Source organism: Brassica rapa, chromosome A03, assembly GCF_000309985.2.
Source record: "Brassica rapa cultivar Chiifu-401-42 chromosome A03, CAAS_Brap_v3.01, whole genome shotgun sequence".
Classification (NCBI taxonomy): domain Eukaryota; kingdom Viridiplantae; phylum Streptophyta; class Magnoliopsida; order Brassicales; family Brassicaceae; genus Brassica; species Brassica rapa.
In genome coordinates this window covers 20,287,738-20,302,339 of record NC_024797.2, presented here as the reverse complement: position 1 = coordinate 20,302,339, position 14,602 = coordinate 20,287,738, and the positions used below count along the sequence as shown (strand labels likewise).

At 35.0% G+C, this 14,602-nt stretch overlaps 2 protein-coding genes across 3 annotated transcripts; both read right to left on the bottom strand.

Annotated features, from left to right (window-relative positions):
• Positions 1–231: 231 nt before the first annotated feature.
• Positions 232–3,085, bottom strand: LOC103859992 (putative cysteine-rich repeat secretory protein 5). Of its 2 annotated transcripts, none has more exons than XM_033288338.1 (2): positions 546–3,085; positions 232–454 (listed from the first exon to the last, which is right to left on the bottom strand). In XM_033288338.1, exon 1 carries the CDS (start codon positions 2,205–2,207, stop codon positions 1,425–1,427), a length of 783 nt encoding a protein of 260 aa, XP_033144229.1. In that variant the 5' UTR covers positions 2,208–3,085; the 3' UTR covers positions 232–454; positions 546–1,424. The 2 variants fall into 2 exon arrangements, with proteins under 2 accessions (XP_033144229.1, XP_033144230.1); XM_033288339.1 differs by having other exon boundaries at positions 232–1,087; positions 1,450–3,085.
• Positions 3,086–3,326: 241 nt separating this feature from the next.
• On the bottom strand, positions 3,327–14,536 carry LOC103859991 (probable E3 ubiquitin protein ligase DRIPH). Its single transcript, XM_033288311.1, has 11 exons — positions 12,299–14,536; positions 12,011–12,173; positions 11,859–11,924; positions 11,715–11,773; positions 5,358–11,581; positions 5,089–5,188; positions 4,635–5,016; positions 4,107–4,549; positions 3,972–4,022; positions 3,821–3,893; positions 3,327–3,744 (listed from the first exon to the last, which is right to left on the bottom strand). The coding sequence occupies exons 5-11, from the start codon at positions 5,482–5,484 to the stop codon at positions 3,571–3,573; spliced, it is 1,350 nt and encodes a 449-aa protein (XP_033144202.1). The 5' UTR covers positions 5,485–11,581; positions 11,715–11,773; positions 11,859–11,924; positions 12,011–12,173; positions 12,299–14,536; the 3' UTR covers positions 3,327–3,570.
• Positions 14,537–14,602: the final 66 nt, after the last annotated feature.

Sequence of the window (14,602 nt, the reverse complement as noted above, 5' to 3'; positions counted from 1 at the left end):
TCTTTAGTTCCATACAGCCTCCTCTAACTCGAGCAAAGTCGCCAAAACTAGGGAGGATAAACCAAAACAAGGGACCGTGATGATGAAACCGCACAGAATGCTGACCAGATAAACCGGTTTGTTCCGGAGGATGTGAACTGAATTTTGGAACCGGAGTCTTCTGTTGACAATGAAATGAGACTTGAGAGTTATGTGTTCCGTTGTGAGAATGTAATGGGATGGCTTGTGTTGTTTTAACTTATGATTTGAAGTGTACATGTGTGTAATTTAATGTTACTTATGTTGTGTTTAATTTTGAATGTGTACACATAGAAGCAAGAATCTTCCTGTTGGTCTTTGTTTATAGTGAATCTTGTTTCATAATAATTTTGTAGACTTGACTCAGCGTATATTGTTTAATAGGGCTGTTCGTTTGGTTGCCGCAGGTACCGGCGGCAGCGGCAGCGTCAACATTCTGCGTCAACTCTTGTTCGTTTCGTTGACGCAGGAACCGGCGGCAGCGACAGCGTCCGAACGCTGCGTCTTGCGGCTGACGCCGATAAAACCTGCGGTCGCGATATGATATGCGGCAGCGTCAGCGGCAGCGTCAGCGTCTGCGAAACGAACAACAACTGTCTTCATTGACGCTACCGCCGCCGCTGACGCTGCCGCTGCCGCTGACGCCGAAACCTGCGGCAACCAAACGAACAGGGCTATATATCATCTACCGCGCGGTCGTGAGAAAAGTAGAAAACCTTAGTATTTCAATATTTCAGTTTAAATAAGGTAAGTTGTTGAATCAAAGCCTCTTGTTGGTGAGAAGTTGGTGGATGAATGAACTGGTTATTCCTTAAATCATTATTTAGCTGTTTGATTATGTTATAAGTATGTTGCATCCTGAAACTTTGCAAACAAATTTGTTATACAACACGTCGTACGTCACTCAAATCAAGAGAACACAGAGATAAATCATTTGTCACAATCCTTAAACATCACTACATCTGATCATAAATCTGTTGATGCTAACACCAAAGCTGTCATAATTGCAATAAACGATCTCCCTAATATTTCGTTTCCTGTAAAACAGACAGATAAAAAGCTTTTATTAAAAATAGAAAACGACCAAAAATCAATCTAAATAAAAATTATGTTTCTACTGATTCAACATAAAAGTTGAAAATTCAAAAAATTGATGTATGTGTTTTGCACTTAGAACCAATTGATATTAAACATGTACCAAGCGATAAATTGATTTTCTTAAAACCAATTGATACTTTTTTTCAAAAAAAAAAAAAAAACCAATTGATACCAAATATGTCTATATATATTAGTGTTGATTTTCTTAAATTTTCGATATGATTTTCTTAAAACCATTTGATAATAAATAAGATCAGAATATGGGAGACCAAAACCGCGCAATGCATATAAATTAAGAAAAATATATACTAACCATTTATAACGCCACGACTCCGTTGCAACGCGGAGATGTTATAATTGAGAAGACATTTAGGAAATAATATATTAGCCGATGTCACACGAGCTTGGCCGCAACATCCAGATAAATATTGGACTGCACGTCTCAAGCACAGGGTGCAGTTTCGTGGATCAAGATCAGGACTACACTGGACGATGGCCTTTAAATCATAAGAACTTTCCAATTGAGTAACATGTTCTTGATCCTCCACAAAATATGGAATCGGTGATGATGAAGATGAGGAGGCTCTGAGGATGAGCTCGTTTAGTATTCCACTAAGTGTTTGGTTGAAAATTTCAGGATATTCTGAAGAACTGAGCATAGAGAATCTACCGAAGGCAGGTCCATCCTCGAAGAGCGTGAAGAAAGAGAAGTTTGAGTACCGAACAATACATTCATCATAGAATATGAAATTTCCTTTGTCAGAATTGCAAGTTTCATCGACGTTTGACGTTGCGGAACGGACACAGTTTGAACAAGATGCTCTATTGATGTCTCCTCTGCAGAGGAACATGCCATAGACTGTGTTTGGGCTAAGACCGGCCGTGGTGTTGGCATAGCTTCCGAGGGAAGAACGGTCGCGAAGGGTAGAGAGGACAGTTTCTAGGTTTGATCGATAAGCGCTAGAATTATTGAAAGTGGTGGAGGTTTGGTTGCAACCATACGTTATTTCTACAGATTGGGACATGGTTTGTAGAGAGAGTAAGAAGAAGCAAACCAGGACAATAGCAAAGTGTGTAATTATTCTTGTCATTTTTTTGTTCTTTCTTGATTAGTACGACTTATGAGAAAGAACAAAACCGAGCACAAAGATTTATATAAACGAAGAACAAAACAGCGCATAACATTTTTTTTTAAACAATTCAATCATGTCAGTAAGATCATCTCCAAGGAAACTCTATTTTTTCTTATATAATTTACACTAAAATAGAATAACTCTATTATAGAGTTGAATTTGTTCTAATGGTTCACTCTATAATAGAATGAAATATAGAGTAATCTTATTTTTTTACTCCAAATATAGAGTGAAAAAACAAGATTACTCTATATTTAACTCTATTATAGAATAACTCTATTATAGAGTGAACCATTGGAGCAAATTCAACTCTATAATAGAGTTACTCTATTTTAGAGTGAAATATAGAGAAAATTATAGAGTACCATTGGAGATGGTCTAATGTCCACATATAACGTGATAGACCAATTGAGAAGGAAAAAATCTTTAATATTATAATAGTAGTTGTTGAATTCCATATTCATATATATGTATATAATGTAACATTTACTTGTCTTTGTAGGTAACAGGTTCTTCAAATCAGATGAAGCCAAAGCCACAAGATAACATTGACACGTTCATTTTATGAAAGATAAGCAAAAAAAAACATTACTTGTTGCTCCAAGTATAATGTGGTATACCAATTCAGAGGGAGAATATATATATATATATATATATATATATATATATATATATATGTGAGAGTTTAAATGTTATTAGCTAATTTACTGGTCATATTTGTAAGGTATTTATTTATTTATATCAGTTTAAGCCAAAGGAAAAAAAGATTATAAAGTTGAAATATTGGTTTTGTCAAGGATCTCTGAACCAAAGCATACGACTTGTTTCTACAATCTTGGAAGGAAGTGAGGGTGAGGCTCGCTCAACGCTGCTATCACAAGACTTCAAGAAAAACGAGAAATAGAGGGAAGATGGTAACCCAAATTCTGGATCAGCACACGAGAGTGGACAACAATCAGATGAAGAAAACATCACATCCCCTCTAAATTTACCATCCTAGAGGAAGAAGGTATAATAATAAGAAATGTAAAGTAAAACCTGACCCAGTCAATGGAATCATGTGTTAACTAAACCAAATAAGGAACAAAATCGGCGCATCTTTATTGCATTTGAAGGAAAACAGACTACAAAGAGCCTCATCACCAAAAAAACATACCGTTTTCTCAACCACAAAGCAAAAAGGTTCCCATATTTATTCTCAGCAAATAACTAAATAAAATTTAAACCCTAGGCAGTTTTTTTATTCATGGTTTCTTCTTTCACAAGAAAGAGTTTTTAAAAAAGAAGAAAAATGATTTGATGATGGATGTTAGAAGAAGAGCTATTCACAGAGGTGAGAGCCACTGTAGTGTAGGACCATGACAAATTCAGCACCGGAGCTCCCAACCATGGCGCTTTTTCTCTCAGCAACTGGAGTAGACTGGACCCACCAATCCACCAAGTTATGCAGCTTCTGCGTCGAACACACAGGCTCTTGCCTCAGCCATATCTCCACCTGCAAGATCCAACCAAAAAGAGATCAAGATCTGAGCTTTTTAAGAACCAGAGAGAGACATAGAAGAGTGAATTACTTGGTCTTCGCTTTGGAGACCGAGCTTATTCGCTAGATACTTCTTGACATATGAGACAGTTAAGTTTCCATCTCTGTGAAAATGCAAAAAAAAGAATCACTATCACACATTGTGAATGAAGTTGTTAAGTAAAGATCTAGTGATCACTTACGTTCGTATGTAGGCATTGGAGATTTGTGGCAGTAGTGGCCTCTCTGTGTTCCTGTAAACCCACACACTTTATATAATCATAACCAAAAGCTTAAAGGACAAATGCAAAGATGATAGTAGTAGTAAGGTCTTTTACTGATTCGCTGCAGCTATTAGTGAAAGCCAAACTTTCTTGTTACTTCCTTCAACTTTGTCTTCTGCTTCTTTAGAAACGGCAGCTTCTGATGCACCATCTGAACTCATATTCCCCTGCTTTCGCGGTCTCAAAACCCGCTGAGCATATGCTTTTCCTTTCCCCTTCTTACCTGCTGAGATAGTAGAGACATTTTCTTGCTTCTCTACACCATTGCTCTTCGGTTTCTCACCAGAGACTTCCTTTGGAACGTTTTCAGAGCTTACCAGAACATTGTTTTCATTTGCTTCACCAGTGACTTCCTCTGTATTGCCATTTGTAGTTATCACAGTCTCAACATTCAGTGCGGTACCGTTACTCTCCTTACCATTACTCAAAGGCTTGCCAAGATCATCAGATGAAACTGGAACCTTTTGTATGCATCCATTAGATGTCAATGCGCCAGCCTATGATGCATCAGTTTCATCTCAGTAACAATATCTTCTAGAAACTATAAAAAGAATGATATTGTGATAATAAGTTATTACTAACCAAACCATTGTCTTGTTCAAAGTTGAGAACAATCTCAAAACCATTGTCGCTTTCCACATGAAGCTGCTGCGGTTCCAATGGGTTCTCATTCCTTTTAGGCGCCAGGTTTTTCCTCACACGCCTCCTGAAATTCGAAACTAGTGCGCACGAGCTCTGGTTCAGAGAAACCGCTTCCATTTCCTCCTCAAGCTTCTCACTTTCCAACGCACCATCAGGAGTTGGTTCAGGTGAGTTTGATGCTCTAGGTGAAGTAACCGTCTTCTTCTTTCTGGAGTATGTCAAAGATGCTGAAGCAGTCTCAATGGTTGCTGCTGCTGCCTTTACGCTTTTTGGCTTTTGTTTGAAGACCTTTATCCTCAACTCATCCCACATGTTATCCGACCTGCATTTTCTCATATAGTTCAGTTTTATTTGAGACTAAAGACTTTGAAGAAGCATTTGAATATTTGATAACCTGAGTTTATCAAGAGGAGCAACACCAAGATCAACATTGCAGACAGGACAAGCTTTCAGATTCTCTACTACCAGCTTGTCTTCTATGCATCTCTTGCAAACTGTGTTCCCCAAATACAAGTAGAAGAAGAGATTTTTAATGTCTTTATTACAAGAAAGATGATAACTTTTCTCACATTCAGACAACGATTTTGAAGATGAAATATAGATAATAACATAAGAAGAAAGAGAACGTAAGAGGCACAGATTCGATTAAAAGCAAAGGCTCACATGTGTGGAGGCACTCGGAGATGGTGGTGGCACGGTCGTAGAGATTGTTACAGATAGGACAAGAGAAGCATGCCTTCATGTCCTGCCTCTTCGCCTTCAAAACAGTCATCTTCTTCTCCATTACCATATGAATCTCGGATACAAAAGATTCTCTTTTCTTTTCTTTATGGGTTCACGTAAAGCAGCATGGTGCATGTACTACGACGAAGAAACCAAACGGCCAGACGATAAAGTTTGAAGCTTTATCGTTGATTTCGCAGAAACAGAGACGTGAAAGTTTGAAACTTTTGGTTCTCCTCTCGCTCGTTCGCTCCGGGGAAAACGAAATCTCTGTAATAATAAGTGAGGGTTTTGATTGTTGGAGGTTAATTTGCTTAATATGTAATTTTTTTTTACGAGAACGGGGTTGGATTTGAAAGTTTTACAAACTTAGAGAGCTGAAAGTGAAAAAGATTGATTTGGAGGGCCATAAAGAGAAATAAACAAACATTTAATTCTTAATCGGAATGGGAAACTTGTGTAACGCATGTTTTATTCAACAGTAAATAAAACAGAAAATTACTTTGTATATTTTTAGGGAATTAAAAATATCTCTTCTATAGTATTTAAAAAATTGAAATAAATTACTCACAATTTTTAAATTGTTATATGTATTCACTAAAATTGTTTGTTCGTAATCAAAAATATTTTTATTTTTTTGATAAAAAAGTGTTATTAAAGAATCAACAAGATATAATATAAGTCCTCCTACTAACCAATCCACGTCTTGTTCAATGTTGCGAAGAGTTCTGAAATAAGTTTCAACTTGCTATTGCTTATGAGGCTGTTCAATTCTAATCCCTATTGGATTTTTCATGCCTTGTTCAATGTTGCGAAGAGTTCTGAAATAAGTTGTTTCAATTTGCTATTGCTTATGAGGCTGTCAATTCTAATCCCTATTGGATTTTTCCTTTAACCTTTCTTATAAGTGAATATATAGTCCCACTAAAATTATAAACTAATAATTATAATATATATAATTTAAATTTCATTTAATATAAATAAAATATTATATTTTTAATTTTCTTAAAACGAAATCTTATTAATTTTTTACTTTTGTTTGACAACACATGAAACAAAACTAAGTAACTAGTCTTTCCGATCCAGGAAAAGACCGACATTCGTTTTGATTGCTGAGCTTGGTTTACTACCATTTTCACTTGATATACATTACTATGATACTTATTTTGGCTTTGACTGGTAAACAAATAGCATAATCCAGAGTAAATGAAGGGGGAAAAAAGATAAAAAGATTTATTACCTTTTGTGTTACGTTGAGTTATGCTCATGATCCACAGAGAGATAAAATTAGAAAAGACAAAAGAAAAATTCTACTTTTCAGAGTAAATCAGAATAAAAGCTTTTCATTTCTCTTTTTTCTTGATTAGCTGAATTTAAGCGTAAATGAGAGTAAATCTTTTATTCTACTTTTTGTTACGCTAATTGTACCTTACATTTACACTCTTTTACTGGTACATTACTATGATAGATTGGAGTTGGACATTCGAAATGGCATATGTCAAAAATGAGCTGGCCTGTTTTGTAGACTAAATGATTTTATTGATTAGGTAGTTGTTGCTTTTTTTCTCTACTACGTTATTGCACCTAATTTTGTCTTCTATTTCCGTTTTAAGTTTAGAATTCAAATCAAAACTTATGATGCTGGTTAGCAAATAGCAATAGTAAAGTTACTAAACATAAAAATAATTGAAATTTTCAAATAATGTTGGTGTATAATTACTTAATTAGGACCCATCAGAGTTCGCAGTACTATAGTTTTTTTTGGCTCAAGTCATTTTCGTATTGCATGCTTGACCTTGGTTTAGTTATTGACTTATTTCTCATAGACCGACCGGGACCACTATTTATTATTTTATATGAGTAATATCAAAATTAGAATATGACACAAACATTGAGACAAATTATTAAACAGGATAAATTTTCTTCTCGAGGAAAATAGGATACACATTACAATAACATAATGACCATATGAATTAGAAGACCTATGAATATGCATGCACATGCTCGTGTTCCCTGCCCTTCTCATGGGCCCTTAATTTAATAAATCCCTCCCACATAATTAGAGAGCAAAAAGGTCAAACTATACCAATTGGAAGCGTCGACGACTTACATAATTTAGATGATACGTACTATTAAAGTAAATTCATTATATCGATAAAAACCATGGCATCATCCATACAAATCACAAGTGATATATGCCTATATCATACATATTACGAATTATAAGTGCACAATAAATATTTTAATGCTAAAAATGTTTGACTAAAATTTATATCCTCTTTTGTATGACAAATTACTTTCATTTTTACAAAATGAGAAGATAATCTATTGATTTAAATTAAGGAAGCAACATATAATTTGGGATATGTTAAATCTTGTAAAGCTGCCACAGATATAATCGTCAGTTAGTTTAAACATGACCGGTGACAACCCACATTTCCAAAAAAGTTAAGATACCAATTTATGATGAAATGACAACAAACCAACTTTAAATTGGTTATTTAATGAGGAAAAATCAAAACATAATCAGATTCTCAAAACCAACGAACACTTCTCGTTTTGGCAAGAATTTGACCAATATTATTACTGCATACGATTAATATATTTTAAATCTCCCATTACATTAACTATTTAAGCTCAATTTATTAAACTAATGATCAGGGGAGGATTAAAAATATTTTTTAGCATGGGGCGTTATCAATTTCTTAGAACTAATTTTTAGTTTACAAATATTTCAATCAATCTTAACACTAATTATCAATGAAAATAACAAATTAGGTTGGGGCACATGCCACACCTCCTCTTGCCTTAGATCCACTCATGCGAATGATTTATCTTCATCCACTAAACAACTAGCGTAAATTGATTTTTTGTGTGTGTGTGTGTGTGTCTCTAAGTAAAAGAATAAATATCAACATTGTCCATAAGAGATAACGTTTGGGATTTATTGCGATGTTTGGAATGCTGGGAACTAACTAGAAAGTATAATCAGATAACAAACGGTCCGTGCGATTGCATGAACGAGGTCTAGACGTTTGTCTCATGCAATCTCACTCGGTTTCACACACATCTGGCTTAGATCAGATCTCAAATGCTTATCAAAGCAATCAATCTGAATCGTCGTCCCTCGGAGCTCTACGGAACCCTTTCCGACATCGATCGACAATTTTCAACTTTTTTTATTTTTATCGTTTCAGTCACATTTTCAGACTTCAAAATAGGCTAGTTCGTACCATTGCTAAGTCATGTCTCAGCAATTGCTAAAGCCTGTCTCAACAATTTGTTCAATGGACTCTAATGTTTTATCAGTTTTAATCTAATTTAAGTAATGGTTGAACAAAAAAAACATCTATGCTTAGATCAACTTTTAAGAGAATACATATAAAAATAAAATAGTACAAATAGATTCGAGAAATAAATGTTTAAGACCAAAAGTTAATCCATGAATTGTGTTCAAAATACTTCATTCTACTTATTATCATAGAGATAGAATGAGGAATTGGGGATTGCAGGTACCTGCAAATTGCATTCTGTGCAATGTGGCAGAGGAGACAAGACAACACCTGTTCTTCGAGTGTAGTTTCAGTTCGGAGGTGTGGGCGTTCTTCTGCTCAAGATTGAGTTTAAACCCGCCAGCTTTGTTTGAAGATAAGTTGAGATGGCTTAGAAATCCCACATCTGATGAGTTTGTGAGGTTGATCACTAAGCTAGTGTTTCAAGCATCCTTGTATTACATTTGGAAGGAAAGAAATTCTCGAATTCATAATCAGAGCTTTCGACCGGCGCAAGCAGTGATCCTTGAGATGAAGCAAATAATCCAAGCCCGGCTAGACCCGTTATCCAGAGTCCACAACTCCAGGAGGGTAGACACAACAGTTCTTGGTACCTGGCTGGGACTATTCTAAATGCAAACGGCATCAAAGTCTTGTTTCCTTTTGATGATTCCAAACAGTGAGGAGAGTTGACAGCATGAAGTTTTGGAGGTAAGTGGAAGAGTTGAGGTAATTTTTTGGTTAGCTGTCTACTTTTGACTAGCTCTCGTATAGATAGGATGTGATAAGTTTTCCGGTTGTGGGCACCGTTTTTTGATGTGTTGAAGTGTAGCTCGATCAAGATATAAATAAATAAAAGGAGTATTTCGTAAAAAAAAAAAAGTAGAACAAACATTCAGTTACATATTATGTATACAGAAAAATGTTATTAATGGTATGATATATATCTTTAGTAAGAATAACAAAATATAAATAGTGAAAGTTAACATTACTTACAAACGAGAGTGAACAAAATACGTTTTCAAATACTCATTAATTTTAAAATGATTTTTAATTCCTTGCTAACTTGCTCACCCGCCAGTATTACTGAGATCTTTATAATTACTAGAGATTTTTCCGGGCTACGCCCGGGTTATTACCATAAATGTTATACTTCAGTTATGTCTATATTATTTAATTTTATTTGCATTTGAATATGTGTAATCTACATATACATATACAGTGGTTCTTTAATAAATAGAAATTATAAAATGAAGTTTAAATTATTAGAATACAACAGTTAAATAATAATATAAAACATATACTATACTATTTGAAATATTAGTACATCAAAACTAAAATTATAGGCTTAAACTTGAATCAATTGATAGTTTAAATTTCATATATTTTTTCTTCTATATATCTGTTTGCTGCTATATGATTTATGACTACCATTTTTTTTGTCAATGGAACCATTCATTATAATTCGTAAAAAATATTACACTTCGAATACTTTTTCAACTTCAACAACGTTAAATTTTCAAATATTTTTTTTCAAATTGCCTTCACAAAAAAAAATCAAAGTTTTAATTTCACTAAAGACTCTAGCATCTGAAGAGTGCATTGCTCTAATTAGAATTTCAGTAAAAAAATTGTATGCCATGACCTCTTCAAACCTTTTGTGGACCTTTTCAAACGTTACATTTTTTTTCTGGTAAAGGAGCATTATATTACATCATCCTTGTGTATATCCATAATTATTCAACATTTTTATGCTGTAACTGCCGAATAATTTAGAATCCTCTAATTGTTTTTAAAAAGTTCTCAGAAATTATCTAAATAATTCGAGACAAAGATGTGGATATGTTGTATCCTCAAGTTGCTGCAGTTTCTATTGATTCCACATAAATATATAATTATATATTAAACCTTGTTTTGGTTTGATTTCATTGGATCATTTGTTTCGGTGGTTTACATCATGAACCTGAATGTTTCACTTATTTTATATTGCATAATGTTATAATTTTGTCGAAATTCATAGTTCAAATAGTGTTTTCAAAACTTAGACCTAACACTCTAACTACAATGTGGAATGAATCAGGAATTGTGTTTTATTTTCACTTGCATATTATGAGTTAAACTCTATCATCTCCTTTGATGTTCTAGAACTGATTTGTTAATCCAAAGTGAGTTGCGTCACGTAACTAATTTAAAACTAAACGACGTTAATGGCTCACCTCCTCTATGAGTTGCTCACGTTCGAGTATTACATAACAACCACACTGCTCAATATCTCCCATGTTTCTTTGCAATACTTTTCATCAAGATGCCTAAGGCCTTTAGCTACCCTTCCCGCATTAAATAACACAGATTTTCTTCTATGTCCCTTGACTTCTATCAGATCAACCTCGAGTATTGTCTTGATTGCTACCTTCACATCTCTTTTGTTCCCGATATGCCTCCCTTGGAAGAACTTGTTAGTTTTGTGTAACACGCAGCTCGATTGTCGTATGCCTCTATGAAATCCAAAAAAAAAAACATATTAATTTAAAAGTTGAAATACGCCTTTGTATGCAGCACAACACTAAAGAACATAAGATGATTATAAATGGCCTTACTCTCAAGTCTTTTGGGTTCATTTTGATTGCTTCATGGTAATGTCTCACAGCATCATGATACTTCTTCTCCTTGAAGAGCTCAATACATGTATTAGAAACACAACAGGATGTTAGTTCAATTCTCTTTACCAATATATAATTGCAAAAAGAAATTACCAATTTTAACGTTCCGCATCGCTAATACTGAGATCAGAATACTCTTTCTGCTCTAACTCTTTCTTAAATCTCACAGTCTCATTCAGCCTCTTCAACGTAAGAGACTTCTGGTAAGTCACAATCACAGATCAGACAGTACCTGTTCCAAGAGAAGTGTTAGATTTTGAAAAAAAATCATTAACAGCAATATGGATTGCTCTAGTCCATCTGAACCAAACATTGATTTCTGAACTGAGAAAAAAAATATAGAGAAGTCAAATTCGTTTCTTTACCTTCTCAACACAGGATCTGTGAGAATGTTTTGGATTGCCGGGTCTCGCATTCTGCTTGTCTGCAAGAAGAAAAATAAATAAGACAAATTCACTGATTGACTCTAAACCTAAAAAGGAATACATAACAATAAGTTAGAATATAACCAGTAGTTATTTAAACTCCTTGGGAGTAAGGTCACCACAGTGTGCTTGTTGATCTATTGTACACATCTGCATAATTATTTTACAGAACGTAACACAGGCTACTAAGATAACAGAGTGAATAATTTCTACATGCCTTTACACATATAACATACCTTCTAACACCATCGAGAGAAGCTCAATATTAGGATCATGTTTGCGACCCTATTGGTATGTGTCCATCGAATTTTCATACTCCTTGATGAAGAATTGGACATCAATTTTTCTGCTGTACCCCTTTGAGAATGTTGGATCGATCTTGATGCACTTCTCCGCATCCTGAAATCGTATAAGTATTTTCTTCTCCTGAAATTTTTTTTTTCTTAAAGCAAAGTACTCAACTGTACTGAAACCCACAAACCAATATAGTGTTTTTTTAGATTCTAACTAACAAAGGTGGGTACCTGCACATAAGGATGCATGACCTTCTCCATGAGATTGCTACCATCTGAAGCGACCTCCATCTTGATCCATGCAAGTCCTCCTTATAACCTAAATGAATGAAATGTAGTGTCACATCAGATCAGATTTTCCTGTAGTTATTCTATAACCTAAGGGTGAGAAAAACTTAGAATGAGATTCATCCATCACTCTATTTATTTATATGTAAATCAAGAACAAATGAATCGAAAGAAAAAGCGAAGGCCTTTGAGCGGCGCAAGTGGATCTAACGCGCGACGAAATTTTCTCTCTAACTTTCAAGCTTCGTGTTCTCCGTGTGTGGTGGCGCTGCATCTTCCGGCAGCCTCGTCGGAGCTCGTCTCATCTCCCCACCCGGTACCTGATCATCAAGACGGAGGAGGAAGCGTCTGTCGTCAAGGTGGTACCTTTCTCTCTCGTTGCGGTTCGGTAGATTCCCAGGTGAGCGCCATCGCTCTGGTGGTTCGTCAGTGAAGTTGTCAGATTCCAGTCAGCTATCGGGGTTTGGTGTTCGTACCGATGGGTGGAGCTAGCGAAGTTCGATGTCTGAGGTTCTGTTATACGGGATGGCGGTTCTCTTGACGGTTTCTCTCTGGCTCGGCCTTCGGTTTCGCTTCCGTGAGTCTGAGAAGGTACGTGGTGTCTCGGACCTAGGAGGAAGAGTGAATTTCAGGCGGATTACGGCGTTAGGGTTACGGAGCCGGACCTTAATCCTTTGGTTCCGGCGTTTTGGGGCCAGGGGGCGACTCTGCGGGTGGTGGTCTGAAGGTTAGACGATGGAACGACCGTGGGTCTTGGACACACCGGCGCCGTGAAGTCTCATTGACCGGATTTCTTGCCATCAGTGTCCACCGGAGTCTAGATCTTACTCTATTCAGCTTTCTTTCCCTCGAACTGTAGTCTCTTTCGTTTCAGTATTTGCTTGTGGGCTGATTTATTAAAAAAAAAAGCTAAGGGTCATAACGTTGATCAATTAATTTGCAGAGAAGGAAACCAAGAGTTTCAACACGTTGGGAAGGAGAGAGTTTCAACACGTTGAGAAGGAGATGAAGAGAACGGTGCTGAAGGAATAAATTGACGTGGCATTATAATACTCCTTTATTGGTTGATTTAATTTTCTGACGTGGATAGGCTCAATGGAGCTCATATATCCCTTTTAATATAGTATAGATACACTACGAACAAGATACACATTATAAAACCATTAAAAGAAAAAAAAAAGAGAATACAAATTAAATCAAATGGAAAAAAACAAACCGATAATGTATTACAATATTCTCACATCCACAGTAAAATTACACCGTAGATACATTATTTTTATTCAAACTTGTGTAGAAGAAAATGGTCAGACACATACGAAGATGAAGAAGTGTTTGCATTAAAAAAAATAGATGATGATATAATGTCATTAAAAATGTTTAATAACAAATAAATTCCAAAACACAACAAAAATATATACAAAAAATCAAGCTGTAAACAAAACAAGCATAATCTTGCCGCGCGAAGTACGAACAGAGACCTCTAACAACAAATCAATACTTTATAGTTAAATTTTCTTAATTTCATTATATGAACTTTTATACGTTTCCTTTTAAAAAATAAAAAAAAAAACTTTTATACGTTTTGTGATAATACACTGTTATATGCCGCTTACTGCAACCGATCACTTAGATACCATACCACCATCGGAAACCTCATTATCAGATTTATACCCAACCCACCTCTAGTACAGAACAGTATTTCCTCACCATTTGTTATCATTGCATGAAATTATAAAATATCTTTTATAGGGTCAAAATGTTGCTAGTGTAAATTAAGTATTGGCTACACAAAAATACACCATATGCTATGCATTGGCATACAAAACTGATCGAAAAATGTTAACTAAATTTCGGTGAATCACAACATACATAGTTTTATATAAATTCAATAATTAGGTTTTTTGTAATACAGTTTTTGCAGTGAGTAAATTTAATTAGATTCACATAATATATATCAAACGTTTAGGCATTTTTAGAATAAAATTTCAAAGCACTTCTTTCATCGTTTCTACGTATAAGTCGTTACAAGAGCTGAAAAAACAGGAAGAATAAATAGCCTAAGATTTGTTTAATAAATAGAAACGAAACAGCTAATTGTTCATTTTTGGAAACAAGATCTTACAACACACACAAAGAGACGACAAGAAGCATAGTAGGGATCAAAACACATGTACATACATTTATATATGCATATATCAATTAGTGATTGATCATTAAACCGACAGACACATGCTCTAGTAGGGATCA

Coding starts and splice junctions, on each gene's coding strand:
- LOC103859992 (XM_033288339.1), bottom strand. CDS start 2,207: ATGACAAGAATAATTACACACTTTGCTATTGTCCTGGTTTGCTTCTTC. Junction 1,088..1,449: donor AACATCTCCGCGTTGCAACG/GAGTCGTGGCGT, acceptor GTTTTCTATTTT/TAATAAAAGCTTTTTATCTG.
- LOC103859991 (XM_033288311.1), bottom strand. CDS start 5,484: ATGGTAATGGAGAAGAAGATGACTGTTTTGAAGGCGAAGAGGCAGGAC. Junction 5,017..5,088: donor GCTCCTCTTGATAAACTCAG/GTTATCAAATAT, acceptor GAGAAAATGCAG/GTCGGATAACATGTGGGATG. Junction 4,023..4,106: donor CTAATAGCTGCAGCGAATCA/GTAAAAGACCTT, acceptor GTGGGTTTACAG/GAACACAGAGAGGCCACTAC.